Raw genomic sequence first — 16,357 nt, forward strand, 5'->3', positions numbered from 1 at the left:
TTAATGCTGCATTGTCCTTTCCTTTTCCCCTCTCTTTGAAGCAGAGAGGTTTTCTCTGCGCTCCAGCGAGATGGCTCCAGCTAAATCCACTTACTGTTACCTTGGTGCAGCACAGAACTGGAGGAGTGTATGTGTGCGTGCCAGATAGATAGAGACAGAGAGATTTGATGTGTGTGTGTTCCAGGCTCCAAGCTAATAGTCTGGCTTTCCTCACCCTCTCTCACTCCTCCTCCAAGAAAATTAGCATAAAAATGAAAGTCTTTTTGTGAGCGCAAGAGTGGGGAGAAGTGAAGACCAAGGCAACTCTGAACATCCCACAACTGGAAACGGCGCAGTGCAGCACTCAGTGCTGAATAAGCAGACAAAGTCTGGCTACATTCTCTCTTTCGCTGCCTGGGTTTTCTCCTCCCTCTTGTTCAGCCGATTTTCACCCTCCTCCCAAATAGGGGAGACACATGAGTAATGAGAAAAGAGAAAAAATATTGAAGTGAATTTCCCTAAGAGATCAGGGGGAACGGGACATGAGCTCATGAAACCAAAGCGCAGCTCTTTTCACACACATACTGTACACACACACACACACACACCTTCTTGACAACCTTAATTCTTCATTCTCTTTTTGTTCATCAAGCTCATCAAGTTATAGGTTAAACATGAGTTCTCCCTATCCACCCGCCTTTTCAGTGTCTTTCAGACTTCCCTCTCTGTCTTACACACAAACACACACATTCACTGTACAGTATAGGTACAACGAGAGAAAGAGAGAGGGAGTATCATGAATGAATCCAAACTCCAAAGTCAAACAGTGTCAGAGGCACAAAGGACATACAGGGTATATTTATCATCCACTAGCTTGATACGCTAGGTACTGCAAGTCTTCCACTTCACCCTGCCCCTAATCATGTTATTTTGATAACTCGTAAGTGAAGATTAAAAACTGCAGACATGTAGAGTATTGTTTAGTACAATACAGAATATATAAACACTACATAAAGTACCTTAAATGAATGAACTAATCCAGAAGAAGTGTATAATTCGTTCATGTGATTTCACCTGGGCTGACCATTCTGATTTATATGCAGGCAAAATATTAATTTGTTACATGGCTGCACAGTGCAAAACAAAACAAAACAAAACAGTTTTACTTCACGATGTCATGACTTTATGCTGCTGTCAAATGCCCTTTCTCTACTGATACTGCTGTATACTGCTGTAAAGTTTGCGATGGCACCAAAGCACTTGATTCAGTCACTTGAGGTTCCCTAGCTAAAATTATTGACAAGTAGTCAGCATGTCTTGTCTTGTTTTGCTTAAAGTCATATGACTGAAAGTTACAAATCAAGTGAACTATGGCTCACAAGGTATGTGAGATGTCACAAGTGTCAATAAAATCATTGTTACATCCACGAGGTAAGTCCATTAAGTATGTAAATTAGGGCCGTTGAGCTTTAGATTAAAAATGAATCAAATTAATTACATGCTATGTGATTAATTAATCTGAATCAAACACATCAACTTTTACTGTGAAAGTATTTAAAATGATGCAGATGAATGAATCGATGAATAACATGGCTTTTATTCTTATGTTTCACTGTCCATCTAACAATCACAAATATGACCTAATATGATGAGGAAATAAATTCAAAAATGCTTCAGCAAGAGAAATGGTAAAGCTAAGTCCATCAGTTTCTCAGTCCTTGGCATCATAATCGTAGTGCCTGATGTCAGTTTTTAGCATGGTTAATGCTAATTGTGATTGCTAAGTGAAATCCAGTGATCCTCAGTCAGTGCGATACATTTAGCTCCTGCTACTACATCTTCTTTTATTCTCTTTTCTGTAGCTGCAGGATTTTTGACACAATCGTGCTTCTTGATGGAGGCTTGTAAGTTATCTTAGAAGATGCCATCTGCAAAAGCTCTGCTTGCCCCATGTCCTCTGCCACCAGAACTGGTCTGCAGTCCACTACAATCCATTTTCCAATGTACTTAGTAAGTCAATCACTGGTGGACTTATACAATTTGCATCTGAAAGCCTGGTCAAGTGCGGCTTAACAAGGCTTGCTGCTAGCATCAGGGGCTGTCCTAGCTCAACCTCCAGGTTCACTGCCAAATGCTTTGCGTTGAGGCTTAATGTACTCCAATGGTATGAAAATTCCTTACTGCAGAAACTGCAGCAAATGGTGCTCTTATCAATAGCTCCATCAGGCTACTTTTTAAATGTTAATCTTCAATCTGGCCAAGCAGTGCTTTCTCATCTGCTTCCATCATGTTACAAAGCTGCTGTGGCCGGAACATTTTCAATGAGCTATTGAGTCAAAGGGCACCATGGAACACAATTAATCAATTTGAATTTTTCAACACTTTTTCTGTTTGACTAATCAAATTTAAAGCATTATTTTGACAGCCCTAATTTAAATCTTATGCTATGGGGTTGTGATCTGACTGTAGCCTCAACATAAATGCTTTTCTGCACAGCAGACAGGTCAGCTGCTGGACACATTGTCATCTTTTTGAGTGAGACAAAGCAGCTGTGCTCAGAATGAGTCCAGCACCATCAAAGCTGATACTGCATTTTTATTTTCAACCAAGGTCCAAATATTTAAGGCAACAGATCATAGGCCCAATAATGAAAACTCTAATGCACTAAGCCTGTAAATGATGCTGTTGGCTCAGTATAATAATGTCACATTTTCTGCATGGACAGGTGTTTTAGTGTCTATTGAACCATAAGTTCAAACCAGTTGATAATATATAATTAAAGGTATATTATCAACTAGTTTTTATCATCACTGGCAGTGCAATTGGGTATAGATCTCTGTTGTATTATTGTCTTGTGGGGCTTCAGAGTACTTCAGGTTTCCCACAAATGTATTATATTATGCTGGCTTGCAGTTTGCAGGCTCTTGGAAGTTAAGGAGAAGGAGCAGTATGTAAATGTTCATGGTTTCTGCTTTGAGATTGGAAGAAGCCTCTAAATAACAACTTGGACACCATTCATAATTTATCAATTATCCCTGCTGTAGAAGCTGTAGTAAAGTCATTTCAGTTGTCTTCTGATCTGTCAGAGATACTGCTGACCTCTCAAGCTTTTAGTTGAGATTAAAAAAAAAACTCAAGCAAAAGTTGCTGCTGGAGACAGCATCGACGAGAGCACTGACACTGATACTATAAAATTACCAAGAGATTTAGCTGAAACAAAGGCCACTAGAGCTGCAGAAAACTGCAGGGCTGGGTAATGATTCTCTGTGGCTTTGTCACTGTGGGCAACACATTTCACATTAATTGTTAATTTCAAAACACTGATTTTCACTTGTGCTCCTGAAGATAGTCAGGTAGCTCTGAAAGCCACTGATTCTAAAGGCATTTTAATAGGGCTTCACAACCTTTTATCCAGTAGCAGACAGAGAAGGTTTGGAACAAATTTGTAGTGTTACATTAAGTGTTACACCTCAGCATGGAAAGAATGGCCACTGTCTTTGTTACACTGAAGTGGCTGCGTGGAAGGTAGCTCTAAAAGCAACACCTTTGTTTGAAGTCATGTTCACCAGATGTTGGCTTGGTAAGTGTTATTTAATGCACTTTTAATGACAAGGGCCAGGAAGGAAGGGATGGGCTGTCACAGACACAACATGTGGTTCATGGTAACAAAACAACATGGCCATTTAATTAATGGACTTGCCTTATTCTGAGAGGTGGAAATTCTACTTGTTCCTTGGTGCCTCTTTTTTTCCAAGTTACTGTACTTGGGTTACCACACTCATTGAAATGCAGTGATGTATACCAACAGTTCTGTATGCAACTTATTCTCACAGCAAAATGAAGAATAGCTACACTGGTCCTCAACACAAAATGTACTAGTCTCACAATAACGCCTCCAAAATTGTGACATTGCAGCATTGTTTGATTGTTTGTTGTGTCTTGTTGCTTTTCTTCTTTTGTCTCTCCTTTATCCACTCACCCCAACCGGTCGAGGCAGAAGGCCGCCCACCAAGAGCCAGGGTCTGTCGGAGGTTTCTTCCATTAAAGGGAGTTTTTCCTCCCCACTGTCGCCAAGTGCTTGCTCAAGGGGATTTGTTGGGTTTTCCCTATGTAATAATATTGATAACAGTAAGGTCTAGACCTTACTTTGTAAAGTGTCCTGAGATGACTTTTGTGATTTGGCACTATACAAATAAAATTTGATTTGATTTGATTTGATTTTCTGGATGGAAACTTGTGACATGACAATCTTTCTGGCAGTGAAAAGTTGAGGGACAGAAACTATATGGTTAAGGCTATGCAAAGACCATGGATTTGGTGAAAACATTCTCAAATGAAAAGTACAATGTTGCACGAGGGACATGACCTCCAGTTGTTGGCGTGCTAGACTGTTTGTTCCACCCATCCATCCACTGCAACTAGCAATGTAGTGTTTTTAACTTTCTATGGTTCCAAACCATTTGACTTCCTGATCCACACTCCAGTCCAGATGGTGGCAGTAACGCAGCATTTAGGGTTTTTTTTGTTTTGTTTTTGTTTGTTTGTTTGCCAACAGCCATAAAACACCATGAATTAAAACAAGGAGAAGGAGACTTGGTTGCTATACAAAAATGTTGCCATGTCAATTTTACAGCTGTTATTGTGACATTACTATGTTTTACGCTGTGGACCAACGTAGCTGTTCTGCGTGTTCATGTGAGACTGGGCTCCCATATGCTAAGGATTCTAATGCCTGGGAAAGTTATGTGTATATATTTGAGGCTAAGATGTTTCTGATCCATTTCCTGTTTCCTGGCTTTTATTATCATCATGTTCCTGTGAATGTCTGCCATCACACTAATAACATCAAAGACAACCATCAGACTGCCATACCACAATTTTCTACTTTTACTGGTCTTTTTGTTCTTGTAAGAACATGAATTATCAGTATTAGTTTGTCAAAGATAGAATTTCAACTATGGTTGATCACTAAACTGTTGACAAGTCTCTCTTTCACTCAGAACAAATCCTTTCTGTACATGACAAATGCACCCATGGGATGTCACTGTTCTTTAATATCACTTTTCAAACTGGCAAAACACAGTGGCTCTTCCACAAAAGTTGAGTAATAAGCAAAGAAGAACAAATCCAGAGATGAAATGCTTTATGAGTTGGATGAAAGGCAAGGACAGAGCTGAGGACAGAAGAAGAAAAACAAGGGCTCTTGGGGAATACGTGACATACAGACAGAGGAACAGATCAAATCAATGATAAACAATGAATAAGGAAGAAAGAATGAGGGACAGACAGTGCTGTCTGGGTAAGGTTCAGTTTCACGAGTCTGACTCAGGCTTTCCCAAGCAACAGCAGAGTCAGGCAGACCACTGTCCCACAGCGCCCAGTGGGACGTCTCACCAACGCCCATGCAGTATACAGATTTTTCTATGGTTGATTATAATTACACAGCAGAAGCTCAGACACCAAGGAAGCAGGCATGGGGCAGCAAAGCTGTCACTTTGATTCATAGAACAGGCTGGAGATATATGGGTGGGGAACTTGAACAAAAAAGTTACCAAACTCTTTTCAGTATGTACTGACGATGTGTCTTCCCAAAAGGCATTTCACCAGCAGCTGTTGTAGTGGTCAGGGGAGTTTAGTAAGGCCTGCTCAGCAACTGTGCCAAAAAAGTTTGGAAACCAAATTTTATAGGGTAGTGAATTTAACTTTACTTGTTTCGTCCATCTCTGTCTCCTGCATGCATTTGGTGACATTCTTTCCAGCAACTCGTGATTTCTACATCATGTTAAGGGTGTTCCCGTTTGTTTTCTCTGCTGTATCTATGCACATGTTGCTACTATGCAGTCACTAACTACATGGCTATAAGCCACTGCTCCTTATGTAAGACATTTGCCCACCTACTGGAACAACAACAGATGATTGTTTTTTGATTTTATGAAGTTCACAGATCAGTGACACTTAAAGTTAGTAAGGTAAAAATTAAAGTTGCACCAAACAATGGTTTTATGTCAACAATGGAAGGTTAAATGAGTCACTGTGAACAAACCCACAGAGGATTAACACCCAACTCTGTCAGGGTCTTCAGCTTTTGTGGCACCTAAATGTAACACAGAAACAGACAAGTACATTTGTAAGAGGATTTAATGTCAGAATAATTTCAAGGTTGCACTGCTCAGTATAATGGTGGAACCAGAAGATGGCAGGAGCTGTCCAGAGAGTAATAAAGATAACCTGGCAGGAGGGCTGTGGAGGACAGTGGCACAGGTTGGTGCAGAATTGAAGGCATTTTTGCAGGTTGGCTGAAGATAACAGTGTACATATATGTTCTCAGGCAGGCTGAAGACAAAAGCTGAGTAACAGGCCGGGAACCAGGAGGACTGAGGTAGGCCGTTCTCTTCACAGGAAAAGACCATAACATGGTGACGTGACCAGAACCTGCCCTGAAACCAGGAAGTGGAGCTCAACTCTAAATTTCCCGTAAGCTCTACAAGAGTGTTTTAGCATCTTGCAGCTGTTTGTTTTGGTTTTATGGCCCATACAACTTTAGCCATAAAATGTCATTTTTGTCCTTACAGCTTGTCCTGCTGCCCCTACATTGAAAAAAAAACATTTGTTAATGCATCTTGTTGTAGTTGTAGTGTTCTCACTGCATTACCTGAAACATCCCAATGTTTGACATCTTGGACTGCAAATATTTAGACTCAGTGAATGTTCTTATCTTCAGGATATGAAACCAAGTGAAAATCCTAATGAAACTAAAAACCAAAACATCTCTTATGATTCAGTAAGAGCCCTCAAATAAGAGGCCATATGATTAAGCTGTTTCCGTGTTCTTGCAAACAATTACTGTCACAAGGAGGAGGGCAGAGTAGCAAGCATGTGTTGTGCCGTGTGACTGCTAATTCACTTACTGTAGCTTTAGAGCTGTTGGCTGTCTCTGTATTTGATCAGACTAGGAACCACCTACTTGAAAGTACAGTACATACAGATGCTATGGCAAAGACCCAAGGGAGTATTATGTTTATGACCCAACCACATCCACATTATGTTTGCCCTGCACATGTGCCTGCCCTAAGTCTGTCACGGTGATCTGATTTTGACATGGGCTTTTGGTTGCTTCCCTTTTCTATTTCTCATTCTCTGCAGGGCCACCATGGAATAGGAAGGAAGTTGTTAATGCATGTACCAGCATTCAATACCTTGCGGTCATCTTTCATACTTTGCTTGGGGTTATGTAATACTTCCTATACTTAGTGCGAAAGAAGAATATGTTTATTAATGGACAGTTTATCTCACTTTCTGGTGTGACTTATTTATGAGGAAGTTAGCTCTGTACTACATTTAAGTCACAGAAGGTTTAAAAATGAAAAAGTGTGCAGCATCTTCTGATGAATGGAATGATAATTTGAAACACTAGCAAACTAGAAAAAGTTTTGTTAAGCATTAATTCAAGGATGTCAATTAGTCTCATGCAGGGTTGAAAAACATAGTGAACATGAAATGAGCAGAGGTGCATTAAAATAAAAAAAATAATAATAATTACTGTAGAGTGTACTGATCTGTTACTGTCAGCAAAATCAGTGCCAGCTGGGCACAGAATGCTGACCTCTTCAAATCAGTAGCGGACAATTTGTGGCAACAGTGGAGGAAAAACTCCTTTTACCTTTACAGGACAAAACCTTTATAGGAAGAAACCTCCGACAGACCCCGACTCAAGGTGGGCGGCCTTCTGCCTCGACTGGTTGGGGTGAGTGGATCATTCCTGTCATTCTTATGGAATTTTAAACAAATAGACTCACTTTGAGTGTCTCAGAGCTTGTTTAGTGATCTGAGTTGTCTGTCTCTGCCAGGCTTGCTCCCAAGAACCCATTTGCACCCCCAGCTGGTACCGCGTAAACCAGGTCTAATGACAATGTAAGTATGAAACTCTCTAAAGTATCCCCGCGTCAGTGGCATAACGCTTTGCAGGAGTGGGACAAATGCACCTGCTGGGAGGCCTCCCAACATCCGGAAAATCTAAGACTATGAAAAGCTAAACTCTAACCTCAGCGGGCCTACTTGAAGCACAAGACTCCCTCTTGAAACTTGGCAGAGCGAGATGCCCCAGAGGCCTAACACTAAACAGTTTTTAATAAAAGTCTGGGTGGCGATAATCTCTATAACAGCACTTAACCATACAAAGTGATGTTTATGTTTAGAAAAAAGCCCAGTTTATCTGTTTTACTTGACAAAATATTGTGTGTGTTAAAAAAAAATAATTTTTTTTAATGACTATGAAAAGCTAAACTCTAACCTCAGCGGGCCTACTTGAAGCACAAGACTCCCTCTTGAAACTTGGCAGAGCGAGATGCCCCAGAGGCCTAACACTAAACAGTTTTTAATAAAAGTCTGGGTGGCGGTAATCTCTATAACAGCACTTAACCATACAAAGTGATGTTTATGTTTAGAAAAAAGCCCAGTTTATCTGTTTTACTTGACAAAATATTGTGTGTGTTAAAAAAAAATAAATTTTTTTTAATGTATTCTAACAGATTATCTATGGGCTGTTTAGACAGTCCTGTCCTTCAGCGCCTCCTACAGATGAGTGACATGAGACACCACAACAAGCAGTGCTGGTCATAGCGTGGCTGCATGGGAGGACACTCATAAGGTGAGGACTGCTAGGCTTTTTGTCTCTCTCCAACATGGTCACCATGACAACTTAGAGTACATCTGTCTTTGCTTCTCATATTATCCAGGTTGAGGAGTTTCGGTCACTAACCATCTGACGACCTCCATGATGTGGGACCAGTTTGCTGCTGTAGAACCTCAGATACACTCATAAAGGAAGTATTGAAGGGACTTAGCTTTTTCTCTCTCTCACACTGCCTGTCTGTCCAACATGGCCATGTATTCTGTTAGTCTCATGTCCTATAGGGGGCGGAGTTTAGTTATTAACCATCTGACTTCCTCATGCCCCTCACCCATTTACCAGGGTCACATACAGTCAGTGTATCACTCAGGCATTTTAATAGTCCAGCACTGCTTTGGTTACTGGGGTAAACTCTGTCTGAGATCGGCCTGAGGCCGCCTGTTGCTCTATGTCCACTTTATACTCTGACATACATTAGATTAATTGTCTGTACCACTGTTTGGGACACTGACTTTCTCTAGTGCTCGTTCAGCCCATAGACAATCAGAATACATAAAAAATCTTTTTTTTTTTTGGCACACAATATTTTGTCAAGTTAAACAGATAAACTGGGCTTTTTTCCAAACATAAACAGCACTTTGTATCTTTAAGTGCTGTTATAGAGGTTATCACTGCCCAGAATTTGGTTTATTGTACTTTAGCGTTAGGCCTCTGGGGCATCTCGCTCTGCCAAGTTTCAAGGAGTCCCGCACTTCAAGTAGGCCCGCTGAGGTTAGAGTGTAGCTTTTCCTAGTCTTATGGCTTAGAAGGCTGCCCACCTTGAGTCAGGGTCTGTCGGAGGTTTCTTCCTATAAAGGTTTCGTCCTGTAAAGGTAAAGGGAGTTTTTCCTCTCCACTGTTGCCAAGTGCTTGCTCAAGGGGGGTTTGTTGGGGTTTTCTCTCTACTGATGATAATAAGATCTAGACCTTACTATGTAGTGTGCTGAGATGACTTGTTGTGATTTGGTGCTATACAAATGAATTGAATTGTATGGTCAAGTGCAGGGGCCCCCAACCCCCAGTCCCTGGACCGGTAACGGTCCGTGGATCATTTGGTACTGGGATGCAAAGAAAAATTTCGTGGTTAAAATTATAGTTATTTTTCTTTCATTAGTCGTAGTTTGAAAAATGATTGTTTCTGCCCTTGCCTCACTACCGCACTTGACTCTGGCACGCCATTTTACACATCAGCGACACAAGCTAACCCTTTAAAAAAATGAGCCAAAAACAAAATTCACTGGAGAGCTTTTTCAGGAAGGACGAGGAAATGATGGGACAGCAGAAGGGTCACAGACTGCCAGCAAAAAGAAAGCTGCATTTAAAAGAAAATACCACAATTCCTACCTAACTTATGGGTTCATCGCAACAGGTGATACACAAGCTCCACACCCGCTATGCCTAAATTGCGGTGACCAACAAGCTAATGAAGCCATGAAACCCTCAAAAATGCTTCTCCACATTGAAACAAAACACGCTGCGTTAAAAGACAAGCCCTTGGAATTTTTTTCTAGTTGCAGGGTAACAAGCCCAGGGCTCCCACTGCTCTGCATTATGGTGAGTTGATATTATAGTGTAGAATTATTGTAATTGCCGAATATAAAGTGTAATTGTTGCATTCAGATTACGTACTATGAACTGACAAAGGTTGTTGTTATTGGAACCCCCGCACCTCTACCCGGTCCACAGAAAAAATTTCATGCATCAAACCGGTCCCTGGTACAAAAAAGGTTAGGGACCGCTGGTCAAGTGTACAGGTTAACACCATATAGAATTATTTTTCCAGCCATGGCTGTCACCTGTGCAGAGGCATAGAAATGTAAACTACTGTCAAAGAAGCATCAGGTATTTCTTAAGCACACTTTGTGTAAAATCTTAATTCATAAAAATTGTAACTGAAATAAATGTGTAGTGAAAACTACGTGAAGCGGAAACATGTTTCTGAAGATTGTTATTGATGGACGGGGTCAGTGTTTCAGATTCTGGAGTCAAAAGTTGTTCAGGGTTCTTCTCTTCAGCGCCAGGTACAGTGCACATTGTTCCGCTTTATAAGCTAATGTCTTTTTCTGATAAGTGACCAAACTCCCTTCAGCAATCCAGCAGGTTAATTTAGCTTTTATAAGAACAAACATAACGTTCAATATACTGTATAACTCAAGCTGGAGTTAAGTGCCAAAAATGGATGGAAGAATTCATAATAATAAAAAATTGGATAACAATAGTGTGGATGCTGACTCAGCAGATGTTTGCTATACACTACCATGCCCAGCTATGCCTTTTTTGTTTGAATTGTATATGTGTGACCAGTTTTTAAAGTAGTGCAGCACAGACTTCTGGATTGTTAGTTTTTGGTGTTTTTATGCTATGCAATGACAACTAAAAAAAAAAAAAGTATAGACTGAGATGTTAGAGTCCCTGATATAAACAACACAGACCACAGGAAGCATATGATATGGTACATTATGTTTATATTTTATGTCAATCTTAAAGGGAGTTCTACTGAATTGTTTTCCATCACAAAGGGACATTGTTTTAGACTGGAAAAGTGTGCTGTTGATTTGTGACTTCAGTGACCACACAAAAACAGTAAGGGAAATTATTACCAAACCCACTCATGATGCATTTTTGAATGATAGGTGCATAGTGGGAGCTTCTACCGTGGCTGCTATTACACTGTGTGACTGAAATCAGTGTGAACAGACCGTGAGCTTTATAGTAGTCTGAGGTTTTACTTTTTATTAATGCTTTCACAGCAGTACAGTGGGAAAGTCCCAGACATCCTGCCTCCTTCCTTTTTATAAGGGGATTTAAGCAAAGCAGGATATGGAGTCTGGAAGGTAGAGTGCTGTACATACAGTACAAATGTACAAGGGTTTGGAACATTGCTCATCTTGACTTCAGCAGCGATAACTGGCTCCTTCCTGTCAGCACCCAGGAGTGAAATTTTACTGACAGGATTTACAGCATTTTTAACATTCAGTTGTGAGTAAACACACATAAGGGTTGGGGAGACACATGTTCATACACACATCCACAGGTCTAACCATTTGTTTGCTATGTCCAGGTTAAATGTGAGCCATATATTAGTCTTAGAGATTTAGAACTGTAGCGTGTACTTTGGCCACCAGTCCCAGCAAGATTTTAGATTTCCAACAGAAGACAATACTGCGTATGACTGACAGTCTGGTTTATAACATAAATCAACTTACAAAAACACCTTGTGGTTTTGCCGATAGCAATCGCACTTGACCCCGTTCTAGTCACTCCCTTGTTTTTCATCTCAGGCTTGCTGGCAAATTGCTTCCTGTCAAATCTGACATTTTTGCTTGAAATGTTTAGAAAAGGAAATGCTGCTGTGACTTTTGGAGATGTAAAGCTTTACTTTTGTGTATATATAGATACTGGGAGTGTGTTCTGGGCTCCTTTAACGTCTCCTCCCACTGATTTGACCTTTGGCTTCCTAAAATTGAAATGTTATCAACAAGCATGTAGTGTATCCTTTCCATTTAGCTCACTTTGTTCTACAGTACATGCTGTAACATATTTGTCAGCCCATTTTTGGTCATGTTGCTTGATAACCTTTCACTGGAGGCCTTTTGCCCAAAGCCCTCTGCCTCATATAGTGTGGCCTGTCTGCGCTGCACCTCTGGCATTTCCTGTGAGTAAAAATGGGAGCAGGCAATGCCGGACTTAACCTCTATTTCAACAGTAGAACAGCTGAAGGGTGCGTTATATACAGTATGTAGACAGATATCCATATGTGTGTTCATACCGTATGTTTGTGTGCAAATCCTACTGTCAACTTCACATAGCAATTGTGCCTTTGCACACAAAACATTCAGCTTTCCTTGTCTAAAAACCACGCAGGAACCTCACATTCACTCTGTTTATCCTCTCATGTTCTTCTACGTGATCTTCGTCTTTCCAAAACAAGATAAATCATGTGACAGCTCCATCCAGAGGTCTTTATTTTTAGACACAGGGCAATCTCCAAGATGCCAGAGTTCACCCAATCTAAACACATTCTGGTACAAAGAGCACTTGTTTAGACATTCTTAAGATTTTTTTGCAGAACATAAACTCCACCTTCTCCAACATCTGCATGTACAGTATATACACTCTATCTGTCTCTCTCTCTCACACACACCCACACAGCTGACTCCACCTAAAACATATTTCCTCCCAATAAGCTCACATAGATTATAATGGGCTAGTTTAGATTGTTTAGGAGCTTTACTCGCACACATGTAAAAAAAAACAACAACATACTTTTACATGTAAAAGTATGTAAAGTTTTTTTTTAATCCACAAAAACCTTTCAAACATGACATTTTTTCCCTTTTTCTTTCTTTAAGACTTTTTTATTTATATGATGTTTCTTACCTTGACTTCACATTTCCTGTGGCAAGCTATTCGGCACACTATAGAAAAGAAAAAAGAGAAAATGAAATTAATGTCAGAGTTATAAAAATAAATCTCAGACACTGAGAAGAAGTAGCCCTGCAATGGATTGGCGACCTGTCCAGGGTGTACACCGCCTTTGCCCAATTGCTGGCCAGGATTGCCACCCCATGAACCGGCCCTGGAATTTTTATCTGGTGACGATGTGAAAAGTCAAAGGATCACCAATACAATCCATCCTTTGGAGAACATTAATGTATCAACAGGTTCAAGGTAATCCATCCAATAATTGTCAGGATATTTCAGTCTGTAGTGAAAAACACTGATGCTAATGTAGTTAAAAAATCAGACTAAAGTTTCAGTTTATGTGGGAGTTACACAGTGATTAAGAAAAACAATCATTAAGATCTAGAAAATCGAATCAAACAAGATTAAAGAAGTTTTTTAACTATCAAATTTCAACACATTTTTGCAGGTTCCCTTCTGCCTTCAAGTCCTCTCTGTGGACTCCCACTGGGTCTACAAATCAGGGTCAATAGGGGAGAGCACCTGGACCCGGGGCTCATAAATTTTCAGGGCAGAAAATGAAAACAGCTCAGCGTGCCAAGCCGTAGGCTATGCTTTCCAAATAAAGACAAGACTGTGCTTTTACTGGAACCAGCTACACCTTATGCAATGAGTTGTTTTTTTTCTGTCTCAAGCCACATTTTTCAAAGTGTGTGTAACATCTATTGTGATTAGCTGTGAAGTCACTGATATGAAGTTGGGAGGTGGCCAGTCCTCACACTGTGTGAGTGGAGACCACATCTGTGTTATACTGTGTTATGTCATCAACCATATGTTTTCTGAACCCTGTGCCCTTTTTTAGTTTCTTTCCTTAGACATACAGTGTGTTTTCTCTGATCTACAGTATGTCCCTTAATCACATGGTATATTCCTCAGACCCGTTGTTCTTAAAACCACATGTACTCTGGTGTGTATTGTATTGCAAAGCATCTGACTTCTCAATCCAGTGAACATCCCGCTCTATATTAAATCTAAGTGTATGTTCAGACGAAGTCAATGGGAAGACAAAGATAAAATTTAAAATGACACAAAGACATGTCTGTGCAAGTCGAAAATGTTTTGACTTTAGTGAAAAATGTTGCATATTTCCTGGGGCCTTTATGACTCTGCCTCCTTTTTAGACAGGAGTAAAAATAAGACACTACTGGGAAACAACACAAAGCAGCAGACTTTCTGAATTCCTGATAACTGAGAGGTGTTGGAGGGTCCCACATATGGATGTGTGTGTGAGGCTCACGGTTTGAGTCTGAGGTCTTTCATCTCTGACTGACTCTTCTCTGCTGGCTTACCAATCAAGGCTAAGAAGCCTGAAAAAATAACTTGTTGGTAAGTTGAGAGTTCAGTCAGAGGCTGAGCAGGAACACGCTGGCTCCCTCATACTGCTAATGTTTGTACAGTAGGTACATTGGCTGTTGGGGCGATTAAACGCACGACGATTTAGAGTTCAAGTCATGCGAGGCAAACATTCACTTTCTGTCTGAACACACCCGTACATTTCACTTTTGTTCCCTTATGGTTTTCACTGGATTGATGCCTGAATAAATATTTTAACTTAATTTAAAAAAGAGACTTTGGTATTTACAGCATGTTGCCTGGGGCAGCATAGTTTAATAAGCAGAATGTACAACCAGAAGTCAAACAGATGAGGTGCACCAGGAACCAACAGTGTTAACATGACAAATGCACAAATAAAAAAGAGTTTAGACCAATCTTAGAAATTAAAGAGAAGAGAGATCAGATATGTCCAAGGCTCCCAGGCATCAGACTGACTGGTCTGATGAGTTTTCTGGGTTAGCTGAATGGACTTATTTACAGACTTGGTTTGTCTTTGACTTTGTTTGCAACTGTTCTTCGTGTTTTAAATGTGGCAATTATGGTCTTGTCCAGTGGGTGTTTAATAATTGTATTTTGCTTCATTGCGACTTTGTGGCTTTTTATTAACCTTAACTAGCTCTTAGCCTGGTTCAGGGTGTAAAGTTAAGCGTTAAGAGCAGCTTGGAGACAACCTAACAGCTACAAGGCCTTAAATCTTATCCAGCTGAGATTCTTTTATTTTCCCACAGGGACATCGGTATCTTTCATTCATTTTGTGCAGACTGGTATTTAGGTAATCAACATGTAGCCATGTTTTACGTGACTGACACATCACTAGTAAAACTCTTTAGATGTGCATTAGATGAAACTTGTGGATTACCTCCTACTCCACTAATAAACTCGTAGACAAGGAGTGTGCAGTATATACCATATGCTGAAACTAGAGAAAGTGAAAACTTCAATTTTTGAGCCAAATCTGTGATTACATCATGGTGCATTTAGATTGTATTTAAGCACTTCTATAGCTCTATTTGCACTCAGAGGTAACATTTGAAAGACAGTTTGACTTAATTAGAAGCCTTCAAATGTGGGTGGCACTATGAAATCCTACCGAGACACGCGTCTCAGTGCCTACCAAAAAGACATGAGCGCAAGGTTAAACCGCACAGCGTTCTCCAACATGATACTGTCCGTCAAGACTGAGGCAAAAATAATGGGACACATTAAGCATCAACTGCTGATTATCCCAAGAAAATATGCATTTTCTCAGCCCACAGAGGGACAAACATTTGGAATGTACACTACATTTACTGTACTTCTATCACTTTGAGTATCAGGGCTTCAACTAACAATGACAACTAACAATGTCATTTAATATTTGGATAATTTCTTTTATTAGTAAAATAACTGACTAATCATTTATTCTAAACATTGTGACCAATTAGTGAGTCTAATGCAATGCAGTGAAAGTGCTTGATTGAGAGAACAACAGTCCACAAACCAAATATATTCAACTGTGATTAGTGCATCTGGTGGATATGGAGCCTTGGTAGAACCGAGTCCATTTCTGAGGCGTCTGTGGCTTATGAGATAGAGCACCATGCCCACTAATCAAAGGGTTGTTGGTTTGATCTACCGTTCCTTCTGTCCGCATGACTCTGAACTCCAAATTGCTGTTGATGGTCAGACTGGCATGGTAGCTGACTGCCATCGCTGTGGGAGTATGAGAATGGGTGAATACAAGGCAGTGTTATGGTAGCCCCCCTCACCAGGAGGGTGAGGGAAGACTGAGGTTGGACTCAAGTGTGCAGGCCCAGGTGCTAGGGGGAAAAACATGACGGTAGCAGGTAAAGAAAGAGAACACAAAGTATCAAAAGAACATAACATGGGAAGGTACGGTACTTGGATATGTATGATATGTAGTGTAGTGTA

General features: G+C 40.4%; 1 protein-coding gene across 10 annotated transcripts in view; it reads right to left on the reverse strand.

Annotated features, from left to right (window-relative positions):
* tns1b (tensin 1b) overlaps positions 1-16,357 on the reverse strand; it is a 140,519-nt gene that overhangs the window by 83,195 nt on the left and 40,967 nt on the right. For all 10 annotated transcript variants that reach the window (XM_020621631.1, XM_020621624.1, XM_020621629.1 and 7 more), the window contains exon 3: positions 13,028-13,065. In XM_020621631.1, the coding sequence (XP_020477287.1) occupies positions 13,028-13,065 (38 nt within the window). The remainder of the gene's footprint in view (positions 1-13,027; positions 13,066-16,357) is intronic.

Source organism: Monopterus albus, unplaced genomic scaffold (genome assembly GCF_001952655.1).
Source record: "Monopterus albus unplaced genomic scaffold, M_albus_1.0 scaffold263.1, whole genome shotgun sequence".
NCBI classification, from domain to species: Eukaryota; Metazoa; Chordata; class Actinopteri; order Synbranchiformes; family Synbranchidae; genus Monopterus; species Monopterus albus.